Here is a 25740-nt window from a genome sequence, read left to right on the forward strand (position 1 = left end):
CATCTACCAAAATCAAAACCATGCTACATGACCTTGCTGTGACATTATTCAGGAAACTGCAGCAGTAGTAGTTAAAGCACAACATTTAAGGTAATAGGAGTGAAAATTTTAGAAGATTTTTACAGAAAGATAAATTAAATATAAATTATTTTTATTAATTTTTTAATGTAAATTGAATGATAGCACATAAATATTAAAACACCAATATGTATTATTTTAATAAATTATTATTAATGTAATGTTTAAATATTACCTCTATATCTACATTTGTATATTATGCAATACTATTTTAAAATATTATATACATTTATGTACGGTTGATAGGGTGTTTTGTGTAAACATTTCAGAAACTAAGTATATTTTTATAAGAAATATTTATAAAAAAAATATTTTTATTAGAAACAATAAATCTGAATTATATATAATCAGTTATTATTTCTATAATGTGTGAATTGTACAGCTAATATTTCTATATTTGAGTATTATATATATAATAATATTTTAAAATATCCTTCACTTTACATATGGTTGCTAGGATGATTTGGTTGGTTGTTAGAGTGATTTGGGTGGTTGCTAGGATATTGTAAAGTGGTTGCTAGGGTGTCATGTTTGGTTGCTAGGTCGCTGCTTACTATCTCTAAATAAAAATCACAAGCCTCTCCTTGATAATACAAATAAAATATTAACATATTTTTAAATGTATTACCATTAAATACTGTTTAAATTATTAAAGAATATTTGAATTTATATCTAAGTGATCTCCATTCAAATATTTGTATGATACTATTTAAAATGATTATATATGTTTACATTTCATATTTTATTAATTTAATATGGTTATTAGAGTGTTTTTTTATGGTTGCTAGGGTGTTTAAGTGGTTGCTAAGGTGTTCTGGTGGTCACACAGCCCTCTTTTAAGCTCTGTTATGGGTTTAATATCCATTCACCAATGAGATTTATTATGCATTCTTGCTTTCATAAATCTTTTTTCCTTGTGTGTGTCATGGTAGCTGTGTCCAAAATTCAGCACTTCCTCAGCACAGTCTCAGACATTTAGACTTTAGCAGACAACAGGTTTCTCTACAAGAGAGTGAAAGACGTGTTTGACGCTGATAGTTGTGCTGCAATGAGCCGGTTTGTTTCTGCAGGCCACACTCATTCACTCAGTGCAGAGGATCAGATGGTTCTTGCTGTAGCTCTAGGGCAGCTCTTTACTAATGACAGGACAGAACAGGCCGCCGCGGGCCACAGATCCTGCACTCATGATGATCGTGGAGAAGACAGGCACAGTTTAGTGAATTACAATAATGTCTGTGATGCTTCTCTGGGGATTTCTATTTAGGCTCAGTTAGACAGAGTGCCAGAATTAAGTGTGATGCTGCCTGATTGAATGCAACACAATATACGTGCGAGAACAAATCATTGTGATGTAAAATAATAAGATGACATTTTATCCTAATATAACACTCTGATGTTATATTACAATGCAGTATTTGAAATATATTACAATGTAAAATTGATATTACATATAATAATATTTAATATATTATTAAAAAACTTTCTATGTGATCTATACATAGGCTACTATTGGAATATATATCATCATGGTAGTACTGGTAGTGTTTTTGTTGTTTATTATACTGTAATAAACAACTGCAGTCTGTATACTGTAGTCACCTAAAGTGTGCAGATAATACATTAATGTAGATTAGGAAAGTTGTGTCCTAACATTTATGTAACTTCATACCCCCTTCCCCCACACACACGTTTCAATTCAGTTCAATTTTAAGTAGTGTTTTATTGCCATTATTGAATATTAATAACAAAACAACTATATATCTCAAAAATAATATAAAAAGGAACTGTTTCAAAAGCTAATAAAATGCATGATTAGGCCTTAACAAACAAATATAATAAATATTGAAATATGTATCTTTTTGGTCCACGCCATTGTTTTTATAACCAAGCATGCCAGAAAGAAAGACATAGAATGAGAATAAAATTAGCAAAATGTGAAATGTGCAAAATGCCCATAGTTATTGCACATAATAACACTCAGGCCCTTATGTAAAAACTGCAACCGGCCTACTGTGGTTTGCTTTGAAGAATGTATTGACTGCAATATGCTTGAACCAAACAAATATTTCTTGTTTGAAGTGACAATATAAGCAGCCAGCTGAGCCATTCACATCTCTGAAAGTAAACAATCGCCCACCGCATGACTTTTAATCTAACTGGCTGCACTGCTCACGCATGAAAAAGCACACAGCAACCGCTGAATTAATCATCGTAATGTGGACGGTTGACTCTAAACTCATTTCCTAACACAACCCAGAGCCTCACACTCCACGTCCTCCTGGGAGCGTTTAGGGCTCTTGAAATCTCATCTTTAAATGACACTTTATGTCAGGGTGGCTGCGTGACGCTCGAGCTGTAAGCCTGATTAACGCTTCGTCGGATTGCATCCCTGACAGTGTGTTTGTGTGTTTGAGAGAAATGGACGACGTGTTTGTCTGGTGATTAAACAAAACTAAGTTGGCATAAAGGATTATTCACACTTTTACAATAAAATACATGTGATTAATTGCGGTCCTCTTTACCTGCTTCTCTCTGCTTCTTGTCATTCCATTCCCAGTGAAAATCCAAAGCATCCTTCACCCAAATATCCCAGTCAATGTAAATCTAAGCAGCTTTAACAAATGCCAATCCCCAGCAATCCTAAATAACGTTTTAGCATAAGCTTTTCATAAACACTAATCACAAGGTGATTTTATAACTACAGCTCCAGCTACAACTCCAGCGATGCATACTGTGGTCAGCTGTGTTGTTAGTATGAAAGCATGAGATTCTATATTCATATTGATAATTAGCCTTGTTTTCTTGTGTACCTGTAAAATAAATAATCTAAAAAACAATTGTGCACAGATGAGCTACTGCAGCAGAATAAACGAAAAAATTTATAAAATAGCAACAACAACAAAAATATCATAGGTTTGGAATAATTAAGATTTTTTTTTGTTTTTGATAAAAGTCTCTTTTCCTCACCAAAGCTGCAATTATTTTTATAAAAAAAATGTGAAATATAATTTCAATTTTAATACATATAATCTATATTAGAATAATTTTCTACTTAAATATTTGTGTTATTAATTCCTGTGATGGCAAGCCTGGATTCTGAGCATTTAAACAAAATAAGAATTTGTAAAGAAAAATGTTTGAATATTTAAATATAAGCCAAGATGAGACTGGTTTTCCTTTGCTAAACAAAGGAAACTTTGCTTCCTTTGCTCCTATAAACAAAACGTGGTTCTCACGAAATATGGTTCTATGCCTATTATTAATTATTAATCTATTATTATTAATCTTATTATGGTTTATCTTTACATTACAAACACATACTTTTCTTATACAAATGCTTCAATTTGCTTCAGAAGGCCTTTATTAACCTCCCAGAGCTGTTTGCGACACTTTTTATGATGTATGGATGCAGTTTATTGTACTTCTATCGGACTACTGCAGTTGTTCCCAATCCTGGTCCTGGAGAACCCCCGACATTGCACGTTTTGGTGTGTCTCTCTTATCTGACACACACATTTATGGTCTTGGAGTCATCACCAATGAGCTGATGAGTTGAATCAGGTGTGTTGGAATAGGGAGACATCTCAAATGTGCAGTGTTGGGGTTCTCCAGGACCAGGAATGGGAACCACTGGACTACTGAATATAACCACCCATTCACTGCCATTATAAAGCTTGGAAGAGCCAGGATATATATATATATATATTTTTTTTAATATAACTCTGATTGTATTCATCAAAAAGAAGTCACATACACCTAGGATGGCTTGAGGTTGAGTAAATCATGGGGTAATAGTTTTATTTTTGGGTGAACTGTCCCTTTCATTTTTTCCCCAGTTATTTTAAACTCTAATAATATTTCACAGCATAAATAAAATAAAAAAATGCCTTGGTGAGGCTTAAAAATAAAAATAAAACGTTTGACTAGTGTTTGACAACATAAATAATCATATTTTTCTTGTTTTCCAAACAAAACTTCCCTAAAAGTGCAGTGTAACCCCATCATTAGAGAGACACTTGCCTTCTTAACCTCGTATTTAATTGCCAGTTTGACTCGACTGAGCAGGGAGCGATGATGCTGGCCTTCCTCGAGCTCGGCGGATATATCTCCATTCAAGATGGCCTCCACCTCCTCCGTGTCCCTGCACAGATCCAAAACGCCAACCACAAAGTCTTTACACTGCATAGACAGCTTCCTGTAGTCGTTCTGTAGAGAAGGAGAGAAAGAGCAGAGAAGGTTTGTTTGAACACTGTAAAACAGGAGCTCACGGTCTACAGGGGCCTTTCAGGTGAAACGGTTGTCAGGCTTGAACAACCACTGCAACGTCTGACTCAAGGGCATCAGCAGGAGATGGAGTCTTTGCCAGAATCCATCAGACTCCAAACACAACACCATTCAGCCCTAATAGTTATCGTGGAAAGAGAACATTTTGCAAAGATCTGCCAGTTTTCCAAAGGGGAGTTTATGATTGTAATGATTGTGATATTTACAGAACCACTGCAATTATCTTTGGTTCTGGCGAAAGCAATATTCTGTTCTGTTCCTAGAAAACATATTTGTCCTTGAATAGGAAATCTTTCAGGTCACTGGCTGCTCTCCTGTTTGGTATCGAAACATTACTGTCATTACACAACAAACATTTTTAGCTGGTGAGCGACAAAGCCTGATTTGATCCCAACAACATTTGTGCATTTGTATTATTTTAATTTCATTAGATAACAAGATAGCAAATCAAGTATCTGGATCTGCAGGTGTCAAATGCTGCAGGATCTTTTCTCTGCATTAACATCAAAATGTTCTTCATCATGTTTGAAGTGTTAGTGTGTTCAGTTGATGATTTTCAGTGGATGTATGTTCACACATATTACACAGATGTCCACGGAGAGGAATCACTGGTGTGGAGAATTACATTAATCATCAAAATAATCCACTAACCAAAAACAAACACTTAACGTTGTCACTTGAAGGCTTCAGTCCATCAGTTAATCTTGTGAAGTGAAAAGTTGCATGTTTCTATGTAATAAATCAATGATCGACTGAGTCCTCTATCCAGAATATTACTTTCTTCAGTGGAAAAAGTTGCCTTGTCCGAATCAGAAAGAGAAATATGCACAGATGAAGCACAGTTTACAAGCCAAAACATTTTTGAACAAATGTGTTGCTGGATTTTATATGAGAGGACAGCAGGATGTGGACTTTTCTAGGGAGCGTTATTATAGATTATGGACTCATATTTTGGCCAGAATTATCAGTTTGAAGTAAAAATGAAAGTAAAAACAAATTGATTTTGTTTCTTACAAACACGCAGCTTTTCGGGTCCACTTTAAATATTTTACATTGTTAGAAAACTCTCTGTAGCAGAAAAGAGCATACATAATCGTAAAATGCATCACAACAACAGAAAATGGTAAGCTATAGTCAACATGAAATCAAAATTCTCCCTATATTTGCTTCTGTAACACTGGGCTCAATGTAAATGACTTAGAGATACATATTATTTCACAGTAAGAATTAATATTTCATTAAAATCCAATAAATTAAATAATATCTTAAATTGTTATTATGATTATTTATTTCTTTATTTCTTAATTTTTTTTTAGTTAAAATCATAAATCAAGTCTGTTCAACAAATGGTCACCATCAGGGTTTTGAGAGGCAAAACTCTAACATGCAACAACCAGTTTTCAGAATATAAGTCAATTTTTGATGTCCCATTCTATATTTTTTCTATTTAAATAACCAGCCTTAGGTAAAATGGGTTGTGATTGTAATTTCATGTTGACTTTACTGAAACTTTTAAGAGAAATTAAGAAATTAAGTTACACACGCAAAGCTCATTTTAAGAAAATTATTCAATAACAGCATGCCAAACCATTTTTACAACTATGAAAAACAAAGAAGTGATGGAGCCTTAACTCTAAACTATTTCCAAAAGCAACAGAACTCTAGAAGAAGATCCTGGTTATTGATTCACTTGACATGATGTGAATCATCCTGGGTCATTCTTTGACTGACTTCTTGACTGAACTGAATAAATAAACCATAACACCACCCACATGAAAAAATACTATAGTAATTTATTGTAAATACTGTAGTGCTTTTGAACCAACTATAGTAAAGTGTATTATACTACATATACCGGTATTATACTATTTACAACACTTTTTAATTAATGCTACAGCATACTGTAGTAATTAACTATAGATAACTGATAAACTGTAACATATACTATAGTATAAACTTTAGTTTTTACTATAGTGAACTGCAGTGTATTGTAGTATAATATAAAATATAAACTTAGTACAGTATTGGGTAAAGCAATTTGGTTATATTACCACAGAAATTATAGAATTACCACAATAAATTAATTCAAGTACTTTACTATAGTATGGTTCAAAAACACTATAGTATTGTTTCATGTTGTAATAATTCCTTCAGTGAAAGTGAAAGTCGTGACATTTGCCAAGTATGGTTACCCATACTCAGAATTAGAGCTCTGCATTTAACCCATCCAAGTGCACACACACAGCAGTGAGAAGTGAACACACACCCGGAGCAGTGGGCAGCTATAGATCCAGCAACTGGAGAACAACTGGGGGTTCAGTGTCTTGCTCAAGGCACTTCAGCCATGGGTACTGAGGGTGGAAGAGAGCACTGTTCATTCACTCCCTTCCACCTCCAACTTCTGCCAGCACGAGACTCAAACCAGCAATCCTTCTGGGTAACTAGCCCAGCTCTCTAACCATTAGGCCACAGCTGCCCCTTTACCATGAGGAAAAGTCAATACCTCACTTGTTAACCTCAGATACACTCAACTCTTGATGCCAAATGGTTCTTTGCTTCATCTAAAAACATTATTGACAGTATTGAATAAGCATAATCAAACAGAGCATGGTCCTCCACAGGGTTCACTTGATAGTCATCAGGTAGACGTCATATCAGTGTGATCTCCCAGCATGCATTGCTGCTGAGGTTCTGTTTAAAACAGTACATGCTGTGTGCTTTATTGTTCTCTGTGGGAGAATATTATACCTTCTCATACCACCAGGATGTGAACAAACCTCTTGTCAGCATGAGAAAAGCAATGTTACTGAGCATATGCTACAGTATATGAGAATCAGACACTAGGCATTATGACGGCTATCATCGCAAGTATGATGGATGTACAATAGTTGCATGTGATTATTTGCTCAATAAGACAAAATGTAAAAATATACACCAAGAACTTAGCAATATTTAGGTGAATCTCACAGAAATGTCCAGGTCAAATTTCACTCCAAAATCAAAAATACATAACATTTTATAATTAAGATATTATAACTAACTATGGTATATAACTAAATCAAATTATATAATATAATTTTGTAAAGAAAATGGAGTCTGATTCTATATTTTAACTTTATTTTTCATGCAGCAGCAAATTGTGTATATGTATACACTCTGAATATTATATTTAAAATAACTGAATATATATATATATATATATATATATATATATATATATATATATATATATATATATATATATATATATTCTCATATATTAAAATTAGCATAAAGTTATCTGACTTTTATGATGATTTAAATAAAATTACAGATACTAACATGATGTATTAATATATATTTTTTTAATATTACAACAACAGAGATTTGCATTACAGTAAGGAGGTGTGTTTAGCTGCAAGAAATTGTCACAATGCAAAAAATTAAAAATGTAAATAATAATAATAAATCTTATGGTTCTACAAAATGTCTTAATTTTCCTAATACAAAATATATTATTTTTAATTTCATTTGAAGAATTGAGTTTTGTGAGATTCATACATTTATGCAGTATTATATATTTTTTTATTTGTGCATAAGTGAACTTTCAAAGCATAAATGAGTTTGCATGAGAGTGCAGCTTAATAAAAAACAACAAATGATTCATTCTTAAATAAAAGGATCTTGAACAGAGCTGAAGAGAGAGATCAGTTTATCTGAAGTCAATCTTTGGCTCTGCACTTCTGCGGCTGCAAAAACTGATAGCAATTCAGCAATTCGATTGTCCAGACAAGCAGACAGGCCGGCCTTGACATAAAAGCTGAATCAGCAAGCATGACAAGTTATTGAATATTATGTAGTCAAACATATTTACCAGAAAGAAGCCATTGTGCTGCGACGTCTCTTTATTACGGTTCTTTTTATCCTGTTGACGGCAGCAGCACACACAAACAGACACACACGTAGCAGAAGTTAAAATGCAGTTAAATGGAGATAAATGTTAAGATAAGTGATGCAAATGTAGGACGAACTCTGATTCTTTGAGAGTTTGGGATGGAGAATGAAATTTAACGACAACAACAAAAATGCAATAATATGCAGCTTGTAACTGGCCACATTCACACTCCAGGTTCATTTGGAATAAGACAAATTAAAATGACTCAGTCCAGAAAGGGCTTTGAATTATTTACATATTGAATCTGATTAAAATGACAAATATTTTGTGAATATTTTTGACTGATTCATCATAACCAACTCAAAAGAGTCGTTTGTTTACAAATCAGACATCACGGTTCATGCTGTGTCACTTTAAAGATGTGATTAATGTAACAAGATAAAATGATAAATTACACAAAATGTTTATTTATCACAGTACGACTACTATAAAATTTTTGTTTTTATTATTATTTTTTTTTTGTGAAGTGAAATAATTAAGATTAACCCTTTAACTGTCACCCCCCATTTTTAAAATAGGCATTAAAGTGCACTATCCAAACTAAAATTGCTGTAATTTATGAACACTTTGGAATATAAACATAAGGTTGGTCTCTTTTTAAAGAAGAAAATTAGCAGATTTTGGAGAATTGAAGTATCAAAAAGCTATAGAAGTTTAAATGTACTGTAAATAATATGCGCTATATTAATTTTATTTTATTTTATTTATTATATTTTACATAACAGGTTTTACTCTAAAATTGGTATAAAATTAAAGCCTTGTGTCTGAATAAGTTATGTTATAAATTTGAAGTTGATATGAAAAAAATTGAGGTTCCTGTGAGATTTTATTTAGGGCGTCATACCACACACAGCCACTGGGAGTCATCAAAACTATTTTGAATTTTTCTTAACGATTTTTTCTCTAGATTTCTCTGTGAATTTGACTTCTATCTCAAAATTTTTGCAAAGATTATAAAAAGTTTTGGTTCTAGAAGGCCGTAATGCATTATGTTTTATGACACTTGACCCTGCCCACTAAGGGGGAGGTGACCACCATTAGATTTTAAAGTACCATTTCCATGGTAAAGCAATATCCGATTTCAAAATGGTTTTCACAGGATGAATCTTGGGCTTCTAAGCTTTCAAATGATATATGATTTATGATGATTACTAAAAGATTTTATAGAGAAAAAGACAACAACAAAAAAGAGTGCCAAGCGTCCCACAAGTGGGACGGTGACAGTTAAAATTTGCTCCCTAAACTAAGCAGTGCACACATGGCCAGTAAAAACTATTCTGCAATATATTTAAAGGAAAATAAATCTGCTGTAGAGTCAAAACATTTACAAATACATTTAAATAAAAAGTGTTTAAAGAAAAAAAAACATATGGGGCAAACTTAAAAATACAATTACAGCCTAGTCTCACAAATGATTTTAAGATCATTTTGTAAATCTTTTTGAATGATTCATCAAAACCAAGTAATTGTTTCATGAATCAGACATGTGTTTATTGCTTCATCACTTCAAAGATGTGATTACGCAATCTGAGAAAAATTTATGACAAAACTGCATTTTTACATTTTTTTCTCGACTGGATTTTACATTGTGGCATCGGGTGTGAATCAGGACTCCTGTTTTATTTTTATATGGAATGCAGTACAATAATTTATTTAATTCATTTGCTCTTATATTTTAAAGTGGTTAAGATTCTAAAAACTTTGTATATGTGGTCAATATGTTTGATGTCAGTTTGTGAATCTTTTTGACTGATTCATCAAAACCGACTCATAAGAGTCATTTGTTCGTGAATCAGATATCACAGTTTGCACATGCATTATTTCTATATGCACTTTAATCATTTAGTGGATTAATTCGCTCTTATATTTAAAAGTGGTTGCGACTCCCAAAATTTGCAGTGTGCATGTGGCCAATAAAAACCCTTATGCAAATCAAATTAAAACATTCAAAAGACATGTTATTAAAACAAAAACAAATGCATGGTAATCCAGTTCCACAATGGTGGCCATACTACCTTAAATTCTTTTTCGATGTTGGCGAGTTTGACGAGTTCGTTGCTCAGCTCCAGCGCGGTCAGTACTGGGTCTTCGCTGGACAGAGAGAGATACGCTGGACTGGCCAGTCCACGATACGCATTTATCCTGGACCGCGAGTGGCTGAATGAGTCCTTCCGCTGCTTCTCTGTGCAGTCAGCGCATTTGCAGAAGTAGTCGTGTGGTCTCTCGATCCTGGCGCCCTTCATCAGCAGCATGTGCACCACCTCGTATTTCTGGCAGTGGGCGGCCAGGATGATAGGCGTGATATCGGGCGAGAAACGTGTGCCGTCCTCGTCGTACGAGTAAAAGTCGTCGTCTTGCAACTCGCAGGGGCTGCGGGTGAGTCGTTCGCCGCCCGCAAAAGACGGATGTCCCAGCAGGGCCTCTACAATACGCACGTAACCTTTAGAAATGGCCAGCAGGAGTGCATCCCCGACACGGGCCAGGTTGTCTCTCCGCAGGAGCAGCTCGGTGACTTCCAGGTGTTCATTGCCAACGGCCAACTGTAGGCCGTTCTGTCCCATGTAGTCGACGCAGTTCACATTGAGCGTGGGTGATTCTTCCAGCATTTTCCGGACCACTGGGATGTTGCCGTACTCTGCCGCATCCAAAAAGCGTTCTTCCTCTGCCGTGAGGCTGCTGCCACGGTTGTTGAACATGAACGCTGGTCCACGAATTGCCTGTCGCCGGCCCTTTTCTCGTGGTAGGGTCATCCTGCGATGGGGGAAAGTATCCAAAGATTTCCTGCAATTGAAAAAGAAGGATTTTTACCTTGTGAACATTAGTCAAGCTCATCCAAGGGTAAGTGAATTTCTATGCACTTGGCTGCCTGATTATATCTCACGCCTTTGACAAATATCCAACAAGTTGACTTTCTCACTGAGAGCTGACAAGTGGTGTATCATCAGGCATGTGATCCCACAGGGACGTAAAGGTGTTTCGGGACGGATGGTCCTGCTGAAGGTGAGATCACCCTCTGGCTTTTAATAGCTTTTTAATGAAACACAACAGATGCCATATTCAGACAGGTGAGTGTCTTGTTTGAGTGACGTCTGTACTCAACTAAAGCTGACTCACATTTAGTGAGTCAATGGATAATACATTTAACAATGTTAATATATAATATAAGAAAATCTTGAGATGCACAATTACTCAATTAGCATTGTTAAAAACTTTTTCGTGCCAAAACAGAGATAGACAGCATTGCGACTAATATAACACACTTAATACTAGCATCTTGTTTGTTGAGCTGTTGTATTAAATCAATTCATTTGCGATCGCGCTGGCATTCGGGAAAGCAACACTCTTATATTAGGCTACTTAACTAATATTTTTGCCCCCATATCTTGCATTATGTTGTATTCTGATAGCCTTCATCCGGCACAGAAAAAAAATCTCATAATGTGTTTTTTTTTTATTTTGCAAAGGTAAAAAATGTCAGCTCGCACATCATTAAAACAGTTAGGACATTAGTACACGATATATATCGCACATTGCTCGCTCATTTACTTTCTCCTTGCTAAGCTGTCATCGCAGTGTGGTTAATTATTGCACACATTTACCACAGCCACGAGTTGGCCAGCGGTTCTCAATTCCAGTCACTGCGCCCCCTGCTCTGCACATTTTGTATGTTCCTCTTTTTGCTTCAGACGTTTATTCTATTCGAACGTAAGTGCCCTGCGAAGTGGACATCACAGGATATTCCCCCATGATTCCAGTAAGAAGTGAACATATATATCCCATTCAAAGTGCACTGTAGTGTGCGAGATGTGAATTTAAATTGTATTTATTTACTGAGGTATATTTTGTCACATTTTGAATGTTCTGAAGTGAAGTAAACATATTTACCCTGCTCAGGGAGTAGGGAGCAATGAACACTGTGTTGGGACCATGTCAACGGGAACACAGTTCATGGATGGAGATCACTTCTAACGAGTTTATTATTTGAATTAGGTGTGTTAAAGAGAAACAGAGCTGAGTAGCGCGAGGACTGGAATGGTGAGCGTGATTTCACCAGTTACAACATGTTCATGGATCAACATCCTCATTGTTCCTGGAACAACATTCCAATTAACCAATCAGGATTGAGGGATAACTTTTCAGGAAATATCTGTTTTAGGCTTACGATCAGGGTTAGGTGCGTCTACACCCATCATTTCACACTGTTTTTAGGAATAAATTATGGGTAGGGTTAGGTTTACCCACATGGAAAGAACTTATATGTGGATATATGCGCATATATGAAACCTATAATATATATGCTGCATATATGCGCATATATGCTGCTTATATGCGTATATATGCCACATATAGGTAAAACTGAGGTGCATATATGTGCATATACAGGAAATATATGTATTGCTTCTTCATATCCACATATAAGCCCTATACACACAAGATATGTCTTCTATATAGCTAATGGCAGGATCTGGTCATTTTGTAGCTCATATCATGATACATACATGATGTCTAGCTCATATTTTCTATTATCAAGGCAAAAAATAAGAATTAACGAAAAAAATTATGCAAGAACTTATGTATGTGCGAACACGTGAAATTGGTATCACATGTAATTGGCATGTTATGGAATTTAACTATGGCAATATATTAACATGATATATTAACTATGATGTCTAAACGTTTTCGAGAAACATTTACAAGGTCAACTCTTTCTTGTATGAAGATAGAGGAAAAGAAGGAAATGTATGACAAAATGGTTTTTAATTTTACTATTATAGGTGAACATATAGGTGCATATATACGTGCATATATGTACCTATATAGGTATATGTATGCACATATATATGTGTACATATATGTGTACATATGTGTACATACAGTACAGACCAAAAGTTTGGACACACCTTCTCATTCAAAGAGTTTTCTTTATTTTCGTGACTATGAAAATTGTAGAGTCACACTGAAGGCATCAAGGGCTATTTGACCAAGAAGGAGAGTGATGGGGTGCTGCGCTAGATGACCTGGCCTCCACAGTCACCGGACCTGAACCCAATCGAGATGGTTCTCTTACGAGAGCTCTCTCGTACTGCGTCTTAGCTAAGACGCTACGGGAAAAGTCTCTTTTCACGAAATACTGAAGCAAAAAATTATCCTTAATTTTGTATTTTTGTAAAGCGCATTTGCAGCAGTACACAGCCTTAGGCGAGACGGCTCGTTCGCTCATTGGCTTGTTCTGCGGCAACTGCACAGCCTATCGAGCGCAGGCTGATGCAACATCAGACCAATAAGGGCGCTTCGCGCCCTTCTTGCCACTTCCCGCCGAAACAGGTGTGGCCCAACCTATAAAAGGAGCTCGAAAAGGCTGACTCACCTGATTTTTCGTCTCTTCAGCGAAGCTCACGCATCGCTGGATCACGAGGAAGCAAGCGCCGTCTGGAAGAGCATATCAGCAGGACGAGCCATCCTGAAGCCGCTGGCATCGCCGCCTTCCACTGCCGTTCCTGCTGCGCTATCCGGCGCCCATATCCTTTACATCCTTGTTCTGTTATATCCTGTGCGGTGTTCGCCCTGCGACGCACATTCACAAAAGAGCTGCGTCTTTTTAAAGATGCCCTCATGCGGCTCGTGCAGAGCCCCGCTCAGCGAAGGAGATCGTCACGTCATCTGCGTCTCCTGTCTGGGTGAGGACCATGCAGCGCTCGCGCTCGCTGACGGCGGATGCCCTCATTGCGAGTTGATGCCTATGGTGACTCTGAGGACTCGCCTGGCATCCTTCTCGAAGCCTGCATCATCCGCTGCGCCGCAGCGCCGTAAGAAGCGCCACTCGCAGCGACTACCAGAACCACCTCCAGCTCGGCCGAGCTCGCCGGTTCCCTCCGCTTCGCCGGTCTCCCCTGCATCGCTTCCCGATGCTCAGCGTCCGCTGCTTGCCGACGCGTCATCTGAGGAAGTGGATCTCAGGCCCGCGTCGGAGGAAGAAGACACGTGCTCTCTGCTTGCTTTGGGCAGTGAGGGTTGGGCGAGCTCCGTGGATCTCGCGCCCGCTGCTCAGAGGCCCAGCAGACGGGGGGATATCTATAAGGAGCTGATGCGTGTACTCTCGTTGGCCGCGGCGAGCCTCGGCCTCGAGTGGTCTGCACCAGCGCCCCCTTCACGTTCCCGGCTGGATGGTAGCTATCTTCCGGATGAGCGCTCTTCCTCAAGCTCAAAGCACGCCCCTTTTCTTCCTGAGCTTCACGAAGAAGTGGCGAAGGCTTGGGACGCTCCATTCTCGGCGAGAATCCGCTCATCTGTTTCGCCAGCATTCTCCACACTGGACGGTGCTAAGAACAGAGGCTACCTGTCACTTCCGCCGGTGGAACAGGCTATAGCAGCGCACCTTTGCCCGCCCTCTGCTGGACGGCGGACTAAGGCGGCGTTACCATCCAAAGCCTGCCGCATGACGTCATAGCTGCTCGCACGGATATTCTCTGCTGCTGGGCAGGCTGCGTCTGCGTTACACACTATGGCTACGCTACAGATCTTCCAGGGCGATCTTCTCCGCAAGCTGGATGAGATGGGACCTGAAGCGATCTGTCTCGCGGATCTGAGGAGTGCTTCGGATCTCTCCCTCCGCGCTACTAAGTCCGCTGCACAGGCCATGGGACGGGTTATGGCTTCCGCTACGGTGGCTGAGAGGCATTTGTGGCTGTCGCTTTCTGACATCAAGGAGTCTGAGTGCGCTGCGTTCCTTGACGCGCCGCTAACTCCTGCCGGCCTCTTCGGATCTTCCGTCAACGAGTTTGTGGAGAGATTCGCAGAGGACCAGAAAGCTTCGCAGGCGTTCAAGCACTTCTTGCCGAAGCGCTCCAGTTCTGCAGCTAGCCGCTCTAGACCGGCCCCACAGAGCTCTCAGTCGCGCCCACCGCCTCCTGCTGCATCATCGCGACAGCGTCAGCAACGCAGCTCGGGACCCCGTTCTCGCTCTTCAAGCCGTCGCCCCGTGCCGCGGGAGCCGCGGCAGAGGATTGCGGTGAAGCCAGAAGCCCCGAGAGCACCCTAGCACTGCTGGGAAAGCGCCGGTGTTCGAGTTCCGCTGCGGCCGAGCTCTCACCCAAGCGCGCCGCTGTTGCAGTTCCAACAGTTGTGACTGCCTCAGTGTCTTCTGCAATGCGCAAGCCTGCACGAGTGCCCGCTTGCCTGCACACAAAAGCCGTTATCACGGCTACCCAGATGTTTCACAAAAAGAGTGTGCTTTCTGGTGTTCCGGCCACGACCGATGGTGCTATAAATGTTGTGACGATGCCCACTCCTCAGTGCCCATCTCCACATGTAAGCACAGCCCTGCACACAGGGCCTGCGCCCATAATGTCGACTCAAGTCGGTCGCGCACACTGCATAGTAAACGTGCCCACCCCTCAGTGCCCACAATTACTATGTCACACGCGCCATGTGGTTTCTGTAAAAACGAAACCCGTGCACGCTCGTCCGGCCACGGCCGATGGTGCTATAAATGCAGTGACGATGCCCACTACCCAGTGCCCATCTCCACATGTAAGCACAGCCCTGCACACAGGGCTAGCGCACATAAGATCGACACGGATCGGTAAAAACGAGGCCCGTGCACGTACATTCTGCACAGGCAGACAGCGAGTTGAAAGTGGTAAAAGTGCACACATGCAGCCCACGGTTACTCGCAGATATATCGAGTCCCACGGGACCCGCTCAGCCTCCCTCCAGTCGGTTAAGCGCCGGAACGGGGTCGAGAAAGAGCGATCTGCCCGCTGTGATCAGCGCGCTCCCTGCCTCAGATGCGCAGCGCACTCGAGCACCGCCGTTGCCCAGTCAACAGAGCGCGTTTCGCATCCAGCCCTTAGCCATTCATGCAGATGCATGGTCAGCGCTTCCAGGGGTTTCGGATTGGGTGCTAGGCATTATAAAGGGAGGCTACTCGCTACAGTTTTCTCGACGCCCACCGCGCTTTTCAGCGCGTCGAAACTACGGTCAAAACAGAAGTAGCACACATACTTCGGGCCGAAATATCAAAACTGTTGAGCAAAGGGGCTGTAGAGCCTGTGTCTCAAGCTCAAAGCGAGGGGGGGCTGTACAGCAGATACTTTCTGGTGCCCAAGAGAGACGGGGGTCTCAGGCCCATACTGGATCTAAGACAGCTGAACAAGGCATTGATGAAACGCAGTTTCAAAATGCTCACGACCAGGAAGCTCCTCGCGCAGATTCGCAGAGGGGACTGGTTCATGTCAATAGATCTGAAGGACGCGTATTTTCAAATACAGATAGCGTCAAACCACAGGCGATATTTGAGATTCGCCTTCGAGGGCCAGGCATACCAGTTTGCAGTCCTGCCATTCGGCTTGTCCGTAGCTCCTCGTACGTTTACGAGGTGCATGGATGCAGCGCTCGCTCCTCTCAGACTCAGAGGCATACGAGTGCTGAATTATTTGGATGACTGGCTGGTTCTGGCCCAATCACGAGCGGAGCTCGTGGACCACAGGGCCATTTTACTCGATCACCTCGAGAAGCTCGGCCTCAGTGTCAATTGGGCGAAGAGTTCGCTGAACCCCAGTCAGACGATCCTGTTTCTGGGTATAGTTCTGAACTCGTGTTCCATGATGGCGCGGCTGTCACCACAGCGCGCGATGGGCATTCAGCGCGCAGCGAGTTCTTTCCGCTGCGGCGCGACCGTGTCGCTCAAACACTGTCAAAAGATGCTGGGTCTCATGGCCTCAGCATCTCCGGTTCTGCGGCTGGGCCTGCTCCGCATGCGCCCCCTGCAATTCTGGCTGAAGGCTCGGGTGCCGCGCAGAGCGTGGGCGTCTGGCCGGCTGTATTTCAAGGTCGATCAGAGCTGTGTTGCGGCTCTAGCACCTTGGACAGCGAACGGCTGGTACCGATCAGGTGTAAGCCTGGGGACTTCCCCAAGTGTGAAAATGGTGTCGACGGACGCCTCCACTTCGGGATGGGGAGCGCTGCTCGAAGGCAGACCGTCCTTTGGTCTATGGTCAGAACGGGAAAAGCTCCATCATATCAACTGCCTGAAAATGCTGGCAGTGGAGAACGCGCTGACGCGCTTTTGTCCCCATATCAAGGATCACCACGTCGTAGTCCGTTCGGACAACATGTCCGTAGTGTCCTACATAAATCGCCAGGGCGGTCTCGGGTCCCGAAACCTGTGCAGGCTGACGGAACGCCTCCTGATTTGGGCTCAGCGCAACGTGCGCTCGCTGAGAGCAGTGCATGTGCCTGGGCTGCAGAATCTGGGTCCAGACAGGCTGTCCAGAGGCAATGTTCCTAAGGGCGAATGGTCTCTACACCCGCAAACAGTCCGGCTGTTGTGGGAGAGATTTGGCATGGCGGAGGTGGACCTCTTTGCGTCCCACGAAAACGATCACTGCCCCACATTCTTTTCCAAGAACGAAAGTGCGCTGTCACGGAGATGGCCGTGCTGACCACTTTATGCGTTCCCTCCCGTCTCCCTCCTTCCGCAGGTGATAGAACGGGTGAGAGAAACGAGGTGTTCAATACTGCTTGTAGCACCTCTTTGGAAGAACCAACCATGGTTCCCAGATTTGATGCAGTTAGCAGATGTGGCCCCGTGGCCGGTACCGTTGAGGAGAGACCTCCTCTCGCAGGCCAGGGGCTCGATTTGGCACCCTCAACCGGAGTTGTGGTCCCTCCATGTATGGGCACTCAACGGTTACCCGCTGATCTCGCAGTGGGAGTGCTAAATACCATCACTCAGGCTAGAGCTCCGTCGACACGACGTCTGTATGCCTCGAAGTGGTCGGTGTTCTCCAGCTGGTGCACAGCTCGAGGTTATTCACCCCTTAGTTGTGAGGTGACGGAGGTCCTCTCCTTCCTTCAGGAGCTGTTGGATAAGGGCAGAGCCCCATCCACGCTCAAAGTTTATGTGGCTGCCATCGCGGCATTCTCTGAAACGGCGTCCGGTCAGTCAATAGGAAGGAATGATTTAGTCATCCGGTTCCTCAGAGGAGCTAGGAGGCTGAATCCTCCCAGACCTCAGTCAGTCCCTATGTGGGACCTCGCGGCGGTTTTGGAGGCCTTTAAGGGTCCCCCTTTTGAGCCTATCCAATCGATTAGCCTTCCGGTGAGCCAGTCGTGCTTGGAGTTTGGGCCCAATGACTCAAGAGTCATACTCAAACCTAGGCACGGTTATGTGCCGAAATCCCTCAACACGCCGTTTCGGGCTCAGGTTATTGCCCTGTCTGCCCTGCCGGTGTCAGGGGAGGATGGAGACTCGAGTCTTCTTTGCCCTGTCAGGGTTTTAAGAGCTTATGTGTCTCACTCTGCTGCCTTTCGGCAGACAGAGCAGCTATTTGTCTCGTTCGGTGGACGTTCCAAGGGAATGGCTGTTTCGAGACAGACTCTATCCAGATGGATAGTTGACGCCATAGCGTTAGCTTACGCTTCCAGGGGCCTTCAGTGCCCGTTGGGCGTCAGAGCACACTCCACAAGAGGCGTTGCCTCGTCGTGGGCGTGGTCTACTGGGATCTCCTTGCAGGATATATGTATGGCGGCAGGTTGGGCCTCGCCGTCTACATTTATCAGGTTCTATAACCTGGAGGTTCCCGCCTTGCAAGCAAGGCTGCTGTCGGTATAGACGAATCAGGGCCCTGAGGGGAATTCTGAGTTCACGAGCGCTATGCGCTGCCGACTGTTATATGGGCAGTATTGCGTAAGACCCGCATTGCCACATTGGTCAGGCCTTGCCTCGGCTGTGTGATGTCATATTGCCGCATCTACGGATGCTGCTAGATATGGGATGGAGGGCTTTCCCCCTTTCTGTCCTGGACTCTCTGTGAGTCCCTCAGGTGACTGTGCACTGTAAATCCTGGGCGTTGCTTCAGGTTTATTGGTGTGTGATCCCTGCGCGCACGGCGTTTTACATTGGGTTCCCGTAGCGTCTTAGCTAAGACGCAGTACGAGAGAGCTCTCGTAAGAGAACGTACTCGGTTACTAAACGTAACCTCGGTTCTCTCTAGAAGAGCGAACGATTACTGCGTTCTCTGCCGTGCGTACGATTCACTCTGGTACGCTTCGGCGATGAAATAAATCAGGTGAGTCAGCCTTTTCGAGCTCATTTTATAGGTTGGGCCACACCCGTTTCGGCGGGAAGTGGCAAGAAGGGCGCGAAGCGCCCTTATTGGTCTGATGTTGCATCAGCCTGCGCTCGCAGGGCGAACACCGCACAGGATATAACAGAACAAGGATGTAAAGGATATGGGCGCCGGATAGCGCAGCAGGAACGGCAGTGGAAGGCGGCGATGCCAGCGGCTTCAGGATGGCTCGTCCTGCTGATATGCTCTTCCAGACGGCGCTTGCTTCCTCGTGATCCAGCGATGCGTGAGCTTCGCTGAAGAGATGAAAAATCAGGTGAGTCAGCCTTTTCGAGCTCCTTTTATAGGTTGGGCCACACCTGTTTCGGCGGGAAGTGGCAAGAAGGGCGCGAAGCGCCCTTATTGGTCTGATGTTGCATCAGCCTGCGCTCGATAGGCTGTGCAGTTGCCGCAGAACAAGCCAATGAGCGAACGAGCCGTCTCGCCTAAGGCTGTGTACTGCTGCAAATGCGCTTTACAAAAATACAAAATTAAGGATAATTTTTTGCTTCAGTATTTCGTGAAAAGAGACTTTTCCCGTAGCGTCTTAGCTAAGACGCAGTACTCGTTCGCTCTTCTAGAGAGAACTGAGGTTACGTTTAGTAACCGAGTACGTTTAGGGGTGAGCTGAACCGCAGACAGAAGGCAAAAGGGCCAACAAGTGCTAAGCATCTCTCGGGGAACTCCTTCAAGACTGTTGGAAGACCATTTCAGGTGACTACCTCTTGAAGCTCATCAAGAGAATGCCAAGAGTGTGCAAAGCAGTAATCAAAGCAAAAGGTGGCTACTTTGAAGAACCTAGAATATGACATATTTTCAGTTGTTTCACACTTTTTTGTTATGTATATATAATTCCACATGCGTTAATTCATAGTTTTGATGCCTTCAGTGTGAATCTACAATTTTCATAGTCATGAAAATAAAGAAAACTCTTTGAATGAGAAGGTGTGTCCAAACTTTTGGTCTGTACTGTATATGTGTATATATATGTGTACATATATGGACATATAATATAGGAAAATGGCCAATTTTATATATGTCACATATATTAAAAACCCATATCAAAACCTATATTGAAACATATATGTTTATATAGGTTTTTTCCATGTGGGTAGGGCTAGGGATTGGGTTTAGTCTATATTTTTGGACAGTAATGCTAATCCAGGTTCAACAAAAGACGTTGAGCCAGGAAAATGTCTTTTGCAAAGTAACGGTGACCGGACTGGAATAGATAACTGCACGTAGCCTAGGCGATTTCTCTTTAAAAGCCTTTCTGTCCTTCTAGGCAAATGGCTTTTGGACATGTTTAGAATCACCAGTAAATTGCCACACCAGCATCAGTAACAATGCTGCTATCATCATATTATCCTCGTTCTGCTCGAGATTCTGGCGCCGCTTTAAAACGTACGTGTGTCCCGCATCCCGAGGCATAACATCAATGTAAATAAATGAGCAATTTGTTCCGCTTTAAATTCAAAATAAAATATTGCAGCAAATACAGTTTATTTACTTTTCAAATGATGTCTTATTCATTATTTTATAAGTAAATCCTGTGGGCCGGATTGGACACCTCTGTGGGCTGTTATTGGCCCGCGGCGCAATTTAGTACTGCGTTTGATACTGTTGATCACACTATCTTGGTTTCTCATCTTAAGAAATATCTAGGAATCCAAGAAGTGGCTCTTCAATGGTTGAAGTTGTATTTATCAAACAGAAGCTTTGCAGTAAATGTTGGGGAATTTTTATCGTCTTCTGCTCCTCTCACCTGTGGTGTCCCACATGGGTCTATTCTTGCTCCACTACTTTTCTCTTTATATATGCTCCCTTTGGGGTCCATTTTAAAGAAGAATAATGTTTCAGTTCACTGTTACGCAGACGATACGCAGATCTATTTACCATTACAACAGAAAAATAAGAATTCTCTAACTCCTATTTTAGAATGTTTTAAATGATATAAAAGCCTTGATGTTCTTAAATTTCATAAACCTTAATGAAAATAAAACAGAGATTATTATTTTTGGACCGAGTGAGAGTGTTAATCTTGGCCTTCTGGTCTCGTATAATAAAATGGTGGTGAAAAATATGGATGTTTTATTTGAAAAAGTTTTAAATTTGATAAGCAAATAAATGCTGTCATTAAATCCAGCTTTTTTCACTTGAGACTTCTGGCTAAAGTTAAGTTATTTCTCTCTTTTAAAGATCTTGAGAAAGATCTAGATCTAGAGCAGTTAAAAATTCATTTCTTATCTCAGGCTTTTAATTCAAATGGGCATTGAAAAGTGTCACTGAACTTTTTGTTTTTACTCTGAATTTATTGTTGTATGTTGATGTTTTTCATTCTTTCTTTCCTTGGGCAGCATCTGTTAATTAATGAGTGCATTATAGGTGAAATAAACAGATTAGTAAATAAGGTTTGTGAGAATGAGTTTGTTTAAGGGCTGAATTTAAAGTCTGACGCGAGATGGACCCGGTCTCCACTGCAGGATTTACTTGAGCAGGGAAATTCATTTCACACAGCCCGGGTCTCTGGAGCTTCAGAAGCCCACATCACCAGAGGCCACAGAGGAGGGGAAGCATTCAACTCGAAACTCTCCATGCAAGTCACTTCTACCATGCCAATTCATTAAACGCAAAGAGCTCAGCCTCCCCTAAAACCCCTGGACTCTAGCGTACACAGAACATGACTTGAATCTGCTCTGGACTGAGGTATGAATTAATGAAGTTAAACTTCCTACTGCATATGCAGTAAACAATTTTTTTTTTAAACTCTCTTGCAGCTGAGATTTGTTTACATTTTATTGATTTTGCAGAAGCTTTTATCCTGCATTCAATGTATTTATTTCACCAGTAATCCCTGAGAATGTTTTTTTTTACAAAATAAAATAATTGTAATTTATTTTGTTATTTTAACGTTTAACAGGGGACATATAATGTGGAAAACCTTTTACTGAATTAGTTTTCTAAAAAAAAAAATAATAATAAAAAAAAAATTAATATGGTCTACAAAACGTTTCAGCATTCATATAAAAGTGTTTAAGCTCATAACCCAGCTAGCAATTTTTTGGTTCCAAGAACGTTCATAGAATGTTAGTTTCTTATTCCCGGAATGTTCCCAGAATATGGACTTTTCAAGGTTTGTATCTGGTTAGCCAGGAATTTATGGAATTGGCTATTTCTTTATGGAAGGTTTACAGAACTTTAGGAGAATGTTCAGTATCAAAATCTTGAATGGTCACATTGGCTAATCAATGGTCCTGTTTGATATACATATATCATTCTCTAATTACTAAAGTGACCAGAAATTTCTTGTTGGGTTAAAAACACATTCATAGATGTGTGGATGAGGAAGCAGAAAATGTATGCTGAAGCTATTTCTACTCCTCTCATTAAAACACCTTCTCCATTATCATGAAAAATGGATCGATTGGCATGAATTTTGCAGTTCGTTGTTAATCAGGTGCAAACGTGAGAGTTTAAACATGCTTAAAATGTGAAAACCTGCCTGTGACGTATGTACACGTTCATCATAGCACAGCAATTCTTCACAAAGACATGCATAATCAAGAAGACTGAGAGGCTATCTGTCATTCTGCAGGCCGCAGCTCTATTTATTCAGAAAGAACATTGTGTCTTTGAAATGCAGACAACTGAGGGTATTTCAAAGTCTGGACAGCATGTGCACAGCACATCCACCACTAATGAGATGCATCAGTCACACAAATGGTCGTTTTGACTGAGTGATGTATTGAAAGACCATTTCCAGTTCTGAATTAATTATCATGTATATCCTGAAATGCAGTGTCAGCATTGAGGGTATAAATCAAGATGTGAATTGACAGGCATTGTACTTCTTCATTAGTAGACGCATTATACTAGATTTTCACCCATGTACTTAACTTTACAATATTTGTGCTACAGACATGACAGTACCTCAAACCATGGTCTATACTTTTCTTATTGATTAGACTTGTGATTTTTGCCTGATGGATGAACAAATGTGTGAAAAAAACCCCAATATAAATTATTTTAATCACAAAAAATTTAACGTATATATGTATAAATAATTTCCAAATACAGCTTGCATTTAATTTGATCTACTAAAATAACCAAACTGAAATAAAAATGAAAAAAAATTTTTTTGGAAAAATATTTTAAAAACAAACATGAACTACTAAACACGAAAAAAAAGAAAACACTGCAAAAGAAAACACTTTTTCGTGAGAAAATAATTGTAATTTATTTTGTTATTTTAACGTTCAGCAGTGGGCATATCATGTGGAAATGCTTTGAAGACAGAGCATTCTTTTTATGGTGGAAATGACATTTGACACATTTTTGGAAGAAAATGGCCAAGCTAGCTTGCATTTTATGTGCAATATAAATTATTTTTACCTAGATTTTTTTTCTGTCCCACCTCCCCCCTCCACCCTAAACACTTTACAGATTGATAAACTTTATAAAAAAAATTATATATATATATATATTTATATATATATATAATTTATTAATAAATACTTTTCCAAATAATGACGTCCTCAAATGCCTTCAAGGGAGATTTTTGTCAAATTTAGCTCTCATATGGAGACAAATTTATCGCCACAGGTAAACCCACAAATGAATAATCAGTGGAGAAATGACCTTCCACTAGGTGTCGCTTTAAGGTTCATATCGCAGCTTAGATTAAAAAATATCAAGAAACTGTATTTTAGGTCGTTTAGAATTGCAATAGCATTTCTGCATCGAGTTAATAATGACAAATGTTGCAGAGACAGGTTCAACAGGGCTAAGCTATTTCAACAGGAACAATGAAATACATATTTAATGTAGCCTATTTTATTATTATTATTATTATTATTATTATTATTAATAATCAAACTTAAGAAATAACTATGAAACTTTAAATGTTAAGCTTGATATGTTACCGAAATCTAATACTTTTCATTTCATTAAAAGTATTTAATATGCTTTTTTACGCGTTACGTTTCATTTCACTGCTTTATCACTGAGATCAAAGACATTAGTGTGAGTTTGTAGAGTTGTATGGACACTCACGTGTTGTGCCGGTAATATCCCGATAAATCGCTGACCGTCTCGACGGATTTCAGGTGATGTGCGTCCACACCGCCGTTCTCCTCTTTCCAGCACTGCTCATCTTCATCCTCAGAAAACGACACTCTTTTCTGGTACTTGGATTCTCTGCCTTTCATGGACATCCAGACAGCGGCTGTGAGAGCTGCTCCGGGACTCCAGCGCTGCTCACTGCAGGTGAAGCTCTGACTCCAGCATCAGGATCAGTGTGTGTGTGTGTGTGTGTGTGTGTGTGTGTGTGTGTGATAAGAACAGCAGATGAGAGGAGAATCCAGCAGCCCTGCCCACATCCAGCAGTCCTCATTAAACAAGTCAAGCAGAGGTCACAGGGTAGTCATGTGTGCTAAATTATTTTTTATTTTGTACGAGTTCACTATTAGAGAATAACATTTTTAGAAATAAAATTTCAGAAATAACTGACAAAATTGTAGCGTTTTGAAACAAACACAATTATTAAATTACTATTATTTTTAATACTATACTTTATTTAAAATAATATGGATTTTTTGTAGCCTTACATATACATACATACATACACATACACATATATATATATATATATATTGCATACATTTTAAATATTTTATATCATTATATTTCACATCATATTTTATATAGTTTGCTTAACAAATTTATTAGACCACCACCCCACAATGTAAGGTTTGTGCCACAGCTGCCCTAAATTAGCAGTATTGGTGATAGCCAAAATATTTGTTATTACCCTAATAAATGATAATAACATTTTTAGTTTTAAACAAGTTTTTGACAGATTCTTAAAATATTAGTTTTCTCTTTATTATTATAGGGGGTCTAAATATTTAAGCACACACATGCACACACACACTCACACACATGCACACACACACTCACACACACACACACACACACACACACACAAATATATATTTAATATGAAATAAAAAAATAAAAAAATATTTTTGTTACTTTAAATTTACACAAATAGAAGTAAAATAAAATATGAAATACCGTTTTATTTCCAGTAGATGCCAAAACAAAATGCTCCAGAACCTGCACCTTCCCCAGCTCCACCTGTATTTATCTGCTCCGTGGTAATTATGTACAGGGGTTTTTTCCTAAATGGCTGCAGCATGTCTGTGGATGTTCTGACAGTAGCAAATCTCAGTACTTGTTCTGCCACAGCATGGCAGAAATATATAAACAGAAAGTACTAAAAATGACTCAAACACAACAAAATTACAAAAACTTTTAACGTGTGTGTGTGTA

At 40.3% G+C, this 25740-nt stretch overlaps 1 protein-coding gene across 1 annotated transcript in view; it reads right to left on the reverse strand.

Annotated features, from left to right (window-relative positions):
• The window catches only part of LOC132113932 (short transient receptor potential channel 3-like), a 64557-nt gene extending 39829 nt beyond the window's left edge, over positions 1-24728 (reverse strand). The window contains exons 1-4 of the mRNA XM_059521991.1: positions 24460-24728; positions 10312-11077; positions 8216-8266; positions 4099-4284 (exon numbers count right to left, since the gene is read on the reverse strand). Of these exons, the coding sequence (XP_059377974.1) occupies positions 4099-4284; positions 8216-8266; positions 10312-11077; positions 24460-24620 (1164 nt within the window). The 5' untranslated portion in view covers positions 24621-24728. The remainder of the gene's footprint in view (positions 1-4098; positions 4285-8215; positions 8267-10311; positions 11078-24459) is intronic.
• Positions 24729-25740: the final 1012 nt, after the last annotated feature.

This window comes from Carassius carassius, chromosome 33 (genome assembly GCF_963082965.1).
Source record: "Carassius carassius chromosome 33, fCarCar2.1, whole genome shotgun sequence".
Classification (NCBI taxonomy): Eukaryota; Metazoa; Chordata; class Actinopteri; order Cypriniformes; family Cyprinidae; genus Carassius; species Carassius carassius.